The 12907-nt window shown below is 47.7% G+C and overlaps 1 protein-coding gene across 1 annotated transcript; it reads right to left on the minus strand.

Annotated features, from left to right (window-relative positions):
* Window positions 1–210: 210 nt before the first annotated feature.
* Window positions 211–4850, minus strand: CD101 (CD101 molecule). The gene is made up of 4 exons (XM_077479363.1): window positions 4712–4850; window positions 4234–4602; window positions 1234–1671; window positions 211–353 (listed from the first exon to the last, which is right to left on the minus strand). Exons 1-4 carry the CDS (start codon window positions 4848–4850, stop codon window positions 211–213), a joined length of 1089 nt encoding a protein of 362 aa, XP_077335489.1.
* Window positions 4851–12907: the final 8057 nt, after the last annotated feature.

Below are 12907 nucleotides of genomic sequence, written 5' to 3' on the forward strand. Positions count from 1 at the left end.
AAAGACTTGTAGTACACAGCTCAGACCACTGGAGGGCGCAATAACTGTAATATCTTGTAGTACACAGATCAGACCACTGGAGGGTGCGATAACAGTAAAGGCTTCAGATCAGACCACTGGAGGGCGCAATACCATTAATATCTTGTAGTACACAGTTCAGACCACTGGAGGGAGCAATAACAGGAACATCTGATTGTAGTGCGCTCCAATTCAGACCACTAGAGGGAGCAATATGAGGATTGACTCATCGTAGCGCACAGCCCAGACCACTAGAGGGAGCAGTAACCGGAAAGGAAAGAATATCCGGGGCGGCTCGTTCCTCGTTGCCGCACTGCGGACTGCCGACATCACATCTGCAATAACATCATAGATCGTTACTGACACAACAGATCATCAAAAAGCACAGTGACATCACAGCTGTGACATCATCAAGCTCATATTCTCTGGGCTTTCCCACATTTTCTAGCAGGTGTTAAAGAGCCAAAAACTGCTAAAAAAAGATTTTTTTTCCCAGGAAAATAAAAATAACTTTGCTGCCCCGCCCCCGTGCTGTTGCCTTTTAAAATAAAAATAAAAAAATAATGCTGTGTGAATGTTTCAAACATTCACTCAGCTGTCACAAAGTATTTTGTCTGATACATTTATTTTCTATGATCGCTCGCTCCTCCTAGTGGCCATAATAGAGTATTTCCCTGATTGAGGTATAAGAAAATACTGCATTATGGCCACTAGATGGAGATGACGGGATATAAATGTATAATGTGGGATTATTTGTGGTAGGTGGTCGAATGTTTGACGAAGGTAAATTCTTTATAAATAGAACCCCCCTTATGCGTTTACCCCGTAAAATAATTCTTCATCGGTCCATTAAATTTATTTCTTTGATTAATTATAAACCGATAAAATGAATTTCCCTCTATTTTTTTTTTTTATATAGATCAAAACAGGAAGGTTTCAGGACGAGCGACGAGGGAAACTGAACTTTTTTGGTTCAATTAAAATTTTTTAGAATTCAAGAAAATTTTTACAAACTTGAATTTTTGAGTTGCATTTTAGCCAATGGGGTGAAAGGACACTCGGGGGACCCTCATGCCAATTGGGTGTCTATGACTTATCTAAAACTTTTCCTGGCGTCCTGATGAAGGGCCACCAATGGCCATCAAAAGACTCTCCTTGGCCACCACCATAGACAGCTGTGTCCCCTGACCTCCTCCTCTGGTGACATTTGGTTACCTGGCGCTCGGTCCATCGGCAGGGTCCCCGGTGACTGCACAAAGACTCGAATCACCTGGCTCCTCATGGTGGTCAGTGGGTACCAGGTCCTATCCGGGTCTTGGATCCACTCGGTGGCCTGGCAGTAGTACTTGGCCTGATCGGTGGGCTGCAGGCTGGACGTGGTCAGCTGGTACCAGACGGGCGACACTTTCTCCAGCCGAAGTTGGCCGGCCAGGTGACGGTCCTGGAAGGAAGGTCCTGCAGATACAATGGAGAGCTTGGAGAGGCTGATGAGGGGCTGGGTAGAGTCTGAGTCTTCCCTGTACCAGGTGACGGAGAAGTGGGTGTGCTGGGCCCTGCTGGAGGAAACTTCACATACCATACTCAGGGGGTCATCCTCATGGAGTGTAAGCTCCTGGGGTGAGAGCACGGAGACTCGCAGCAAGGCTGGGATCACTGCAGAAAGAACACAAAGTATCCTAAATATCAGGAAGATTTGGGGTACAGTAGGGGTATAATGGAAGGGTACATATTGTGATACACTTATAGTATAATAGAAATATAGATATTAGGATTTGGGGTACAGTGAGGGTATAATAGAAGATTGGATATCAGGATTTGGGGTACAGTAAGGTATATTGAAAGGTAGATATCATGATTTGGGATACCATGGGTTGTAATGTGCAGATATCAGGATGTGGGGTACAGTTGGGGTATAATGGAAGGTTACATATCAGGATGTGGGGTACAGTTGGGAATAATGGAAAGATAGATATCAATATGTGGATTACAGTTGGGGTATAATAGAAGGGTAGATATCAGGGCGTGGGGTACAGTTGGGGTATAATGGAAGGGTAGATATCAGGATGTGGGGTACAGTTGGGGTATAATGGAAGGTTAGATATCAGGATGTGGGGTAGAGTTGAGGTATAATGGAAGGGTAGATATCAGGGCATGGGGTATGGTTGGGGTAAAATAGAAGGGTAGATATCTGGATGTGGGGTACAGTTGGGTATAAGGGAAGGATAGATATCAAGATGTGCAGTAGAGTTGGGGTATAATGGAAAGGTAGATATCAGGATGTAAGGTACAGTTGGGGTATAATGGAAGGGTAGCTATCAAAATGTGGGGTACAGTTGGGGTGTAATGGAAGGTTAGATATCAGGATGTGGGGTACAGTTAAGGTATAATGGAAGGGTAGATATCAGGATGTGGGGTGCAGTTGGGGTATAATGGAAGGTTAGCTATCAGGATGTGGGGTACAGTTGGGGTATAATGGAAGGGTAGATATCAGGATGTGGGGTACAGTTGGGGTATAATGGAAGGTTAGATATCAGGATGTGGGGTACAGTTGGGGTATAATGGAAAGGTAGATATCAGGATTTGAGGTACAGTTGGGGTATAATGGAAGGGTAGCTATCAAAATGTGGGGTACAGTTGGGGTGTAATGGAAGGTTAGATATCAGGATGTGGGGTACAGTTGAGGTATAATGGAAGGGTAGATATCAGGATGTGGGGTGCAGTTGGGGTATAATGGAAGGTTAGATATCAGGATGTGGGGTACAGTTGGGGTATAATGGAAGGGTAGATATCAGGATGTGGGGTACCGTTGGGGTATAATGGAAGGTTAGATATCAGGATGTGGGGTAGAGTTGAGGTATAATGGAAGGGTAGATATCAGGGCATGGGGTATGGTTGGGGTATAATAGAAGGGTAGATATCTGGATGTGGGGTACAGTTGGGTATAAGGGAAGGATAGATATCAGGATGTGCAGTAAAGTTGGGGTATAATGGAAAGGTAGATATCAGAATGTGAGGTACAGTTGGGGTATAATGGAAGGTTAGATATCAGGATGTGGGGTACAGTTGGGGTGTAATGGAAGGTTAGATATCAGGATGTGGGGTGCAATTGAGGTATAATGGAAGGGTAGATATCAGGATGTGGGGTGCAGTTGGGGTATAATGGAAGGTTAGATATCAGGATGTGGGGTACAGTTGGGGTATAATGGAAGGGTAGATATCAGGATGCGGGGTACAGTTGGGGTGTAATGGAAAGGTAGATATCAGGATGCGGGGTACAGTTGGGGTATAATGGAAGGGTATATAACAGGAGTATATACCAGTGGGGTATAATGGAAGGGTAGATATCAGGGTGCGGGCTGCAGTTGGGGTATAATGGAAGGGTAGATATCAGGATGCGGGGTACAGTTGGGGTATAATGGAAAGGTAGATATCAGGATGTGGGGTACAGTTGGGGTATAATGGAAGGGTAGATATCAGGATGTGGGGTACAGTTGGGGTATGATGGAAAGGTAGATAACAAGATGTGGGGTATGGTTGGTGTATAATGGAAAGGTAGATATCAGGATGTGGGGTACAGTTGGGGTATGATGGAAAGGTAGATAACAAGATGTGGGGTATGGTTGGTGTATAATGGAAAGGTAGATATCAGGATGTGGGGTACAGTTGGGGTATGATGGAAAGGTAGATAACAAGATGTGGGGTATGGTTGGTGTATAATGGAAGGTTAGATATCAGGATGTGGGGTACAGTTGAGCTATAATAGAAGGATAGATATCAGGGCATGGGGTATGGATGGGGTATAATAGAAGGTTAGATATCAGGATGTGGGGTACAATTGGGGTATAATGGAAGGTTAGATATCAGAATGTGGGGTACAGTTGGGGTATAATGGAAGGGTAGATATCAGGATGTGGGGTACAGTGGAGATATAATGAAAGGATATATACCAGGAGTATATACCAGTGCGGTATAATAGAAGGTTAGATATCAGGATGCGGGGTACAATTGGGGTATAATGGAAGGGTAGATATCAGGATGTGGGGTGCAGTTGGGGTATAATGGAAGGGTAGATATCAGGATGTGAGGTGCAGTTGGGGTATAATGGAAAGGTAGATATCAGGATGTGGGGTGCAGTTGGGGTATAATAAAAGGGCAGATATCAGAATGTGGGGTATTATAGAAGGATATAAAGGGGAGGTAGGTATATGTACTTACCTTTTAGGGTGACACTGGCACTGTACGCCCCATGGTATCTATGGGTGGGGTTTGGGGTGTAACATTCATACTCTCCAGCATCCTGTGCCCTCAGGTGGGTGATATGGAGACGGGCAATGTCTTCTCCCACCTTTTCCAGGTAGATCTCCCTCTTGCCCCTCACCCGCTCCTGGAATATGGCGTAGGAGAAGTCTGGGTCCACAGAGCTGACAATCTGCAGCTTTCTCCGAGGAGAATGTTCCTGGAACACCGACCACTCAAAGGCTCCCACTGAGAGACCACTGGCATTACACCAGAGGAAGACTGAGGAGCCCTCTGTGCGGAACAGGGGCCCAGGGGCCACACGGAGGAGGTGGGAGATAGCGCCACCTGCAGGAGGGAAAGAGAACTGTGATTACCTGTGTGATAGAACAGTATAGAAGGGGGAATTACCTCCTGTGTACTAGAGCAACATCTCATGACCTCCATCCTACTATACCTCCACCTGTATGGTGTCCTGTACCCCCAAATATCTTCCTGTGCAGAGGAAGCCCCCCATATCTGTTCCTGTACATATAAAGACTCCTATACATCAGGAAGATCTCCATATCTTTTCCTGCATGGCAAAATACCCCCATATCTGTTCCAGCACTGAAGACCCCAATATCCGTTCCTGTACATATGAAAACCCCCAAATCTCTACCTGTACAGAGAAAGTGTATGTACATACAAATACCCCCTTATTAGTTCCTGAACAGAAGAAGACCCCCATATCTGTTCCTGGGCAGAAGAAGACCCCATATCTATTCTTGTACAGGAGAAGACCCCATATCTGTTCCTGTGCAGGAGAGGACCCCATATATATTCCTGTATAGAAGAAGGAGCCCCCATATCTGTTCCTGTACATACAGTATGACAATCCTTATATCTGTTCCTAGTCAGAAGAAGACCCCCATTTCTGTTCTTATATAGGAGAGAAGGCTCCTGTACATAGGAAGACCCCCATATCTGTTCCTAAATACAAGAAGCAATAATTATCTATGAGTATTAGAGCAATATAGGAAGGATAGGGGTGGTAATTACCTAGTAGAGCAGTGTAGCAGCTAGCTGCTAGGTGCGGGGGTCTCTCTCTTGGGGGTACATAGTGGTTGTGATTTTGCTGCTTCTGGATGGAGATTTATTGTGTCCAGAGCTGAATGATGGGATTAGGGAGGGGCAGAGGGGCAATTCCTCCTACTACTGCCCATCCCCATCCCCCTATACAACTGACTTCAGCTGTACAGTGTCCTGGACCCCCATATCTGTTCCTGCACCCTCATATCTGTTCTCGAGCAGGGGAACACCCCCATATCTGTTTCTGTACAGAGGAAGATCCCCCATATCTGTTCCTGTACAGGGGAAGACCCCCATATCTGTTCCTGTACAGAGGAAGACCCCCATATCTGTTCCTGTACAGGGGAACACCCCCATATCTGTTCCTGTACAGAGGAAGACCCCCATATCTGTTCCTGTACAGGGGAACACCCCATATCTGTTTCTGTACAGAGAAAGACCCCATATCTGTTCCTGTACAGGGGAACACCCCCATATATGTTCCTGTACAGGGGAAGACCTCCATATCTGTTTCTGTACAGAGGAAGACCCCATATCTGTTCCTGTACAGAGGAAGACCCCCATATCTGTTCCTGTACAGGGGAACACCCCCATATCTGTTCCTGTACAGAGGAAGACCCCCATATCTGTTCCTGTACAGGGGAACACCCCCATATCTGTTCCTGTACAGAGGAAGACCCCCATATCTGTTCCTGTACAGGGGAACACCCCCATATCTGTTTCTGTACAGAGGAAGACCCCCATATCTGTTTCTGTACAGAGGAAGACCCCCATATCTGTTCCTGTACAAGGAAACACCCCATTACTGTTCCTGTACAGGAGAACACCCCCATATCTGTTTCTGTAAAGATGGAAACCCCATATCTGTTACTGTACAAGGGAACACCCCCATATCTGTTCCTGCACAGAGGAAGACCCCCATATCTGTTCATGTACAGAGGAAGACCCCATATCTGTTCCTGTACAGGGGAACACCCCCCATATCTGTTCCTGTACAGGGGAAGACCCCCATATCTGTCCCTGTACAAGGAAACACCCCATTACTTTTCCTGTACAGGGGAACACCCCATATCTGTTTCTGTAAAGATGGAGACCCCCATATCTGTTCCTGTACAGAGGAAGACCCCATATCTGTTCCCGTACAGAGGAAGACCCCCCATATCTTTTCCTGTACAGAGGAAGACCCCCATATCTGTTCCTGTACAGGGGAACACCCCCATATCTGTTCCTGTACAAGGGAACACCCCCATATCTGTTCCTGTACAGAGGAAGACCCCCATATCTGTTCCTGTACAGAGGAAGACCCCATATTTTTTTCTTAAAAGATGGAGACCCCCATATCTGTTTCATTGCATGGGTAGACCCCAGAACTGTCCATCAGCAGAGGAAGACCCCCAAATCTGTTCCTTTATAGAAGAAGTCCCCCATATCTATTCATATACAGGAGAAAACCCCCATATCTGTTCTTATGCATGGACAGTCCCCCATACCTAATCCTGCACATTGAAAGACCCTCATATCTGTTCTTGTACAGAGTAGGTCCCTATATCTGTTTCTGTAAAGATGGAGACCCCATATCTGTTCCTGTACAGAGGAAGACCCCCATATTTGTTTCTGTAAAGATGGAGACCCAATATCTGTTTTATTGCAAGGGAAAACCCCCAGAACTGTTCATGAACAGAGGAAGACCCCCAAATATGTTCCTTTATAGAAGAAGTCCCCCATATCTATTCCTATACAGGAGAAGACCCCCATATCTGTTCTTATGCATGGACAGACCCCCATACCTAACCCTGCACATTGAAAGACCCCCAATATCTGTTCTTGTAGGTCCCCGATATCTGTTCCTGTAAAGATGGAGACCCCATATTTGTTCCTGGGCAGGGGAACACCCCCATATCTGTTCCTGTGCAGAGGAAGACCCCTCATATCTGTTATTGTACAAGGGAAGACCCCCATATTTGTTCCTGTAAAGATGGAGACCCCATATCTGTATCTTATGCATGGTAAAACCCCCACAACATTGTATGTACAGGGGACGATCCCTAAAGCTGTTTCTTTATAGAAGTCCTCCATATCGGTTTCTGTACATAGTAAGACCCCCATATCTGTTCCTATGCATGGACAGACCCCTATATCTAATCTTGTACATTGAAAGACCCCCATATGTATCGGCTCCTGTTCAGAAAACAAAGTGCATGCTCCCCATATCTGTTTCTGTAAAGGTGGAGACCCCCATATCTGTTCCAGTACAGAGGAAGACCCCCATATCTGTTCCAGTAGAGAGGAAGACCCCCATATCTGTTCCAGTACAGAGGAAGACCCCCATATCTGTTCCAGTACAGAGGAAGACCCCCATATCTGTTCCAGTACAGAGGAAGACCCCCATATCTGTTCCAGTACAGAGGAAGACCCCCATATCTTTTTCTATTCAGAAGAGACCCCCATATCTTTTTCTATTAAGAAGAAGACCCCCATATCTCTTCATGTATAGGAGCGAAGGCTCCTATTCATGGGAAGACCCCATATCTATTCCTGTACATGGCGTCGATAATTACCTGTGTATTAGAGCAATATAGAAAGGGAGGAGGCAGTACTAATCTGTGTATTAAAGCAGTATAGATTTGAGGGGGGCAATAATTATCTATAAGTATTAGAGCAATATAGGAAGGATAGGGGTGGTAATTACCTGTGTAGTAGAGCAGTGTAGCAGATAGCAGCCAGGTGCGGGGGTCTCTCTCTTGGGGGTACATAGTGGTTGTGGTTTTGCTGCTTCTGGATGTCTCTGAGATTTATTGTGTCCAGAGCTGAATGATGGGATTAGGGAGGGGCAGAGGGGCAATTCCTCCTACTACTGCCCGTCCCCACCCCCTATACAACTGACTTCAGCTGTACAGTGTCCTGGACCCCTATAGCTGTTTCTGTACAGGAGAAGACCCCCATATCTGTTTGTGTAAAGGTGAATACCCCCATATCTGTTCTTGTACAGAGGAAGACCACCATATCTGTTCCTGTACAGAGGAAGACCCCCATATCTTTTCCTGTACAGGGGAAGACCCCCATATCTGTTCCTGTACAGAGGAAGACCCCCATATCTGTTCCTGTACAGGGGAAGACCCCCATATCTGTTCCTGTACAGAGGAAGACCCCATATCTGTTCATGTACAGGGGAAGACCCCCATATCTGTTCATGTACAGAGGAAGACCCCCATATCTGTTCCTGTACAGAGGAACACCCCATATCTGTTCCTGTACAGGGGAAGACCCCCATATCTGTTCCTGTACAGAGGAAGACCCCCATATCTGTTCATGTAAAGGGGAAGACCCCCATATCTGTTCATGTACAGGGGAAGACCCCCATATATGTTCCTGTACAGAGGAAGACCCCCATATCCGTTCCTATACAGAGGAACACCCCCATATCTATTCATGTACAGGGGAAGACCCCATATCTGTTCCTGTACAGAGGAAGACCCCCCATATCTGTTCCTGTACACAAGAACACCCCCATATCTGTTCCTGTAAAGAGGAAGACCCCCATATCTGTTCCTGTACAGAGAAACACCCCCATATCTGTTCCTATACAGGGGAAGACCCCCATATCTGTTCCCGTAAAGAGGAAGACCCCCCATATCTGTTCCTGTACAGGGGAACACCCCCATATCTGTTCCTGTACAGAGGAAGACCCCCCAAATCTGTTCCTGTACAGAGGAACACCCCCATATCTGTTCCTGTACAGGGGAAGACCCCCATATCTGTTCCTGTACAGAGGAAGACCCCCATATCTGTTCCTATACACAAGAACACCCCCATATCTGTTGCTCTACAGAGGAAGACCCCCATATCTGTTCCTGTACAGAGGAAGACCCCATATCTGTTCCTGTACAGTGGAAGACCCCCATATCTGTTCCTGTACAGAGGAACACCCCCATATCTATTCCTGTACAGAGGGAGACCCCCATATCTGTTCCTGTACAGAGGAAGACCCCATATCTGTTCCTGTACAGTGGAAGACCCCCATATCTGTTCCTGTACAGAGGAACACCCCCATATCTATTCCTGTACAGAGGGAGACCCCCATATCTGTTCCTGTACAGGGGAAGACCCCCATATTTGTTCCTGTACAGAGGAAGACCCCATATCTGTTCCTGTACAGAGGAACACCCCCGTATCTGTTCCTGTACAGTGGAAGACCCCCATATCTGTTCCTGTACAGGGGAAGACCCCATATTTGTTCCTGTACAGAGGAAGACCCCCCATATCTGTTCCTGTACAGGGGAACACCCCCATATCTGTTCCTGTACAGGGGAAGACCCCCATATCTGTTCCTGTACAGAGGAACGCCCCCATATCTGTTCCTGTACAGGGGAAGACCCCCATATCTGTTCCTGTACAGAGGAAGACCCCCATATCTGTTCCTGTACAGAGGAACGCCCCCATATCTGTTCCTGTACAGGGGAAGACCCCCATATCTGTTCCTGTACAGAGGAAGACCCCCATATCTGTTCCTGTACAGGGGAAGACCCCCATATCTGTTCCTGTACAGAGGAAGACCCCATATTTGTTCCTGTACAGGGGAAGACCCCCATATCTGTTCCTGTACAGAGGAAGACCCCATATTTGTTCCTGTACAGGGGAAGACCCCCATATCTGTTCCTGTACAGAGGAAGACCCCATATCTGTTCCTGTACAGAGGAAGACCCCCATATCTGTTCCTGTACAGAGGAACGCCCCCATATCTGTTCCTGTACAGGGGAAGACCCCCATATCTGTTCCTGTACAGAGGAAGACCCCCATATCTGTTCCTGTACTGAGGAACACCCCCATATCTGTTCCTGTACAGAGGAACACCCCCATATCTGTTCATGTACAGAGGAAGACCCCCATATCTGATCCTGTACAGAGGAACGCCCCCATATCTGTTCCTGTACAGAGGAACACCCCCATATCTGTTCCTGTACAGAGGAACACCCCCATATCTGTTCCTGTACAGAGGAACACCCCCATATCTGTTCCTGTGGATTGAATGACTTTGCTCACACTTGATCCTTGGAAAGGTTGGCCCAGTGAAGGGATAACATAGACGATGATAATGATGACATCACAATGATGATATCACATAATATTATCTGCCATATAACAGGTGATACTGGACAATGGCTCCTGTGATTGGACAATGAAGGGGACTATTGTATGTGTATCTCTCTGGGCTCCTGATGGTCAGCTCCTGGGTCCAGCATTGTGATGAGAACAATAAGAGTGATTACAGCTTTATAATAACCTCATCACCTCCCTTTCCAGAAACCTGCCCCCCCCCCCCCCCCACACACCTCCACCCTTCCCCCTCTCCTCATACCTTTACCCTGATCTCTATACAGCACTGAGGTATATGTCAGAGCTATATAAATGTATAATAATAACAGTGTGTGACAGGGGGGGGCATTAGAGTGTAAGCTCTTCTGTACAGAGACTGATGTGACTGGGGGGGGAGGGGACATTAGAGTGTAAGCTCCTGTGTACAGAGACTGATGTGACTGTGGAGGGAGGGGACATTAGAGTGTAAGCTCCACTGTACAGAGACTGATGTGACTGTGGGGGGAGGGGACATTAGAGTGTAAGCTCCACTGTACAGAGACTGATGTGACTGTGGGGGGGAGGGGACATTAGAGTGTAAGCTCCTCTGTACAGAGACTGATGTGACTGTGGGGGGAGGGGACATTAGAGTGTAAGCTCCTCTGTACAGAGACTGATGTGAATGTGGGGGGGGGGGGCATAAGAGTGTAAGCTCCTCTGTACAGAGACTGATGTGAATGTGGGGGGGAGGGGACATTAGAGTGTAAGCTCCTCTGTACAGAGACTGATGTGACTGGGGGGGGGGGGGACATTAGAGTGTAAGCTCCTCTGTACAGAGACTGATGTGACTGTGGGGGAGGGGACATTAGAGTGTAAGCTCCTCTGTACAGAGACTGATGTGACTGTGAGGGGAGGGGACATTAGAGTGTAAGCTCCTCTGTACAGAGACTGATGTGACTGTGGGGGGGAGGGGACATTAGAGTGTAAGCTCCTCTGTACAGAGACTGATGTGACTGTGGGGGGAGGGGACATTAGAGTGTAAGCTCCTCTGTACAGAGACTGATGTGACTGTGGGGGGGGGGGGGGACATTAGAGTGTAAGCTCCTCTGTACAGAGACTGATGTGACTGTGGGGGGGGGGGGAGGGGACATTAGAGTGTAAGCTCCTCTGTACAGGGACTGATGTGACTGTGGGGGGAGGGGACATTAGAGTGTAAGCTCCTCCATACAGAGACTGATGTGACTGTGGGGGGAGGGGACATTAGAGTGTAAGTTCCTCTGTACAGAGACTGATGTGACTGTGGGGGGAGGGGACATTAGAGTGGAAGCTCCGCTGTACAGAGACTGATGTTACTGTGGGGGAGGGGACATTAGAGTGTAAGCTCCTGTGTACAGAGACTGATGTGACTGTGGGGGGAGGGGACATTAGAGTGTAAGCTCCTCTGTACAGAGACTGATGTTACTGTGGGGGAGGGGACATTAGAGTGTAAGCTCCTCTGTACAGAGACTGATGTGACTGTGGGGGGGGGGGGACATTAGAGTGTAAGCTCCTCTGTACAGAGACTGATGTTACTGTGGGGGAGGGGACATTAGAGTGTAAGCTCCTCTGTACAGAGACTGATGTGATTGTGGGGGAGGGGACATTAGAGTGTAAGCTCCTCTGTACAGAGACTGATGTGACTGTGGGGGGAGGGGACATTAGAGTGTAAGCTCCTCTGTACAGAGACCGATGTGACTGGGGGGGGGAGGGGACATTAGAGTGTAAGCTCCTCTGTACAGAGACTGATGTGACTGTGGGGGGAGGGGACATTAGAGTGTAAGCTCCTGTGTACAGAGACCGATGTGACTGGGGGGGGGGAGGGGACATTAGAGTGTAAGCTCCTCTGTACAGAGACTGATGTGACTGTGGGGGGAGGGGACATTAGAGTGTAAGCTCCTCTGTACAGAGACTGATGTGACTGTGGGGGGAGGGGACATTAGAGTGTAAGCTCCTGTGTACAGAGACCGATGTGACTGTGGGGGGAGGGGACATTAGAGTGTAAGCTCCTCTGTACAGAGACTGATGTGACTGTGGGGGAGGGGACATTAGAGTGTAAGCTCCTCTGTACAGAGACTGATGTGACTGTGGGGGGAGGGGACATTAGAGTGTAAGCTCCTCTGTACAGAGACTGATGTGACTGTGGGGGGAGGGGACATTAGAGTGTAAGCTCCTCTGGTATAGAGACCGATGTGACTGTGGGGGAGGGGACATTAGAGTGTAAGCTCCTCTGTACAGAGACTGATGTGACTGTGGGGGGAGGGGACATTAGGGTGTAAGCTCCTGTGTACAGAGACCGATGTGACTGGGGGGGGGGGAGGGGACATTAGAGTGTAAGCTCCTCTGTACAGAGACTGATGTGACTGTGGGGGGAGGGGACATTAGAGTGTAAGCTCCTCTGTACAGAGACTGATGTGACTGTGGGGGGAGGGGACATTAGAGTGTAAGCTCCTCTGTACAGAGACTGATGTGA

The sequence above is a fragment of the Lithobates pipiens genome, unplaced genomic scaffold (genome assembly GCF_037356315.1).
Source record: "Lithobates pipiens isolate NorthernLeopardFrog02 unplaced genomic scaffold, aLitPip1_a1.2 Scaffold_16, whole genome shotgun sequence".
Taxonomy (NCBI): Eukaryota; Metazoa; Chordata; class Amphibia; order Anura; family Ranidae; genus Lithobates; species Lithobates pipiens.

What these genes read in the sequence shown, in the direction of transcription:
- CD101 (XM_077479363.1), bottom strand. Translation starts at nt 4,850, where the DNA reads ATGGGGGTATTTTGCCATGCAGGAAAAGATATGGAGATCTTCCTGATG. An exon ending in AGGACACCATACAGGTGGAG is followed by an intron (nt 4,603 to 4,711) that starts GTATAGTAGGAT and finishes TCCCTCCTGCAG; the next exon opens with GTGGCGCTATCTCCCACCTC. An exon ending in TGCCAGTGTCACCCTAAAAG is followed by an intron (nt 1,672 to 4,233) that starts GTAAGTACATAT and finishes TTCTTTCTGCAG; the next exon opens with TGATCCCAGCCTTGCTGCGA.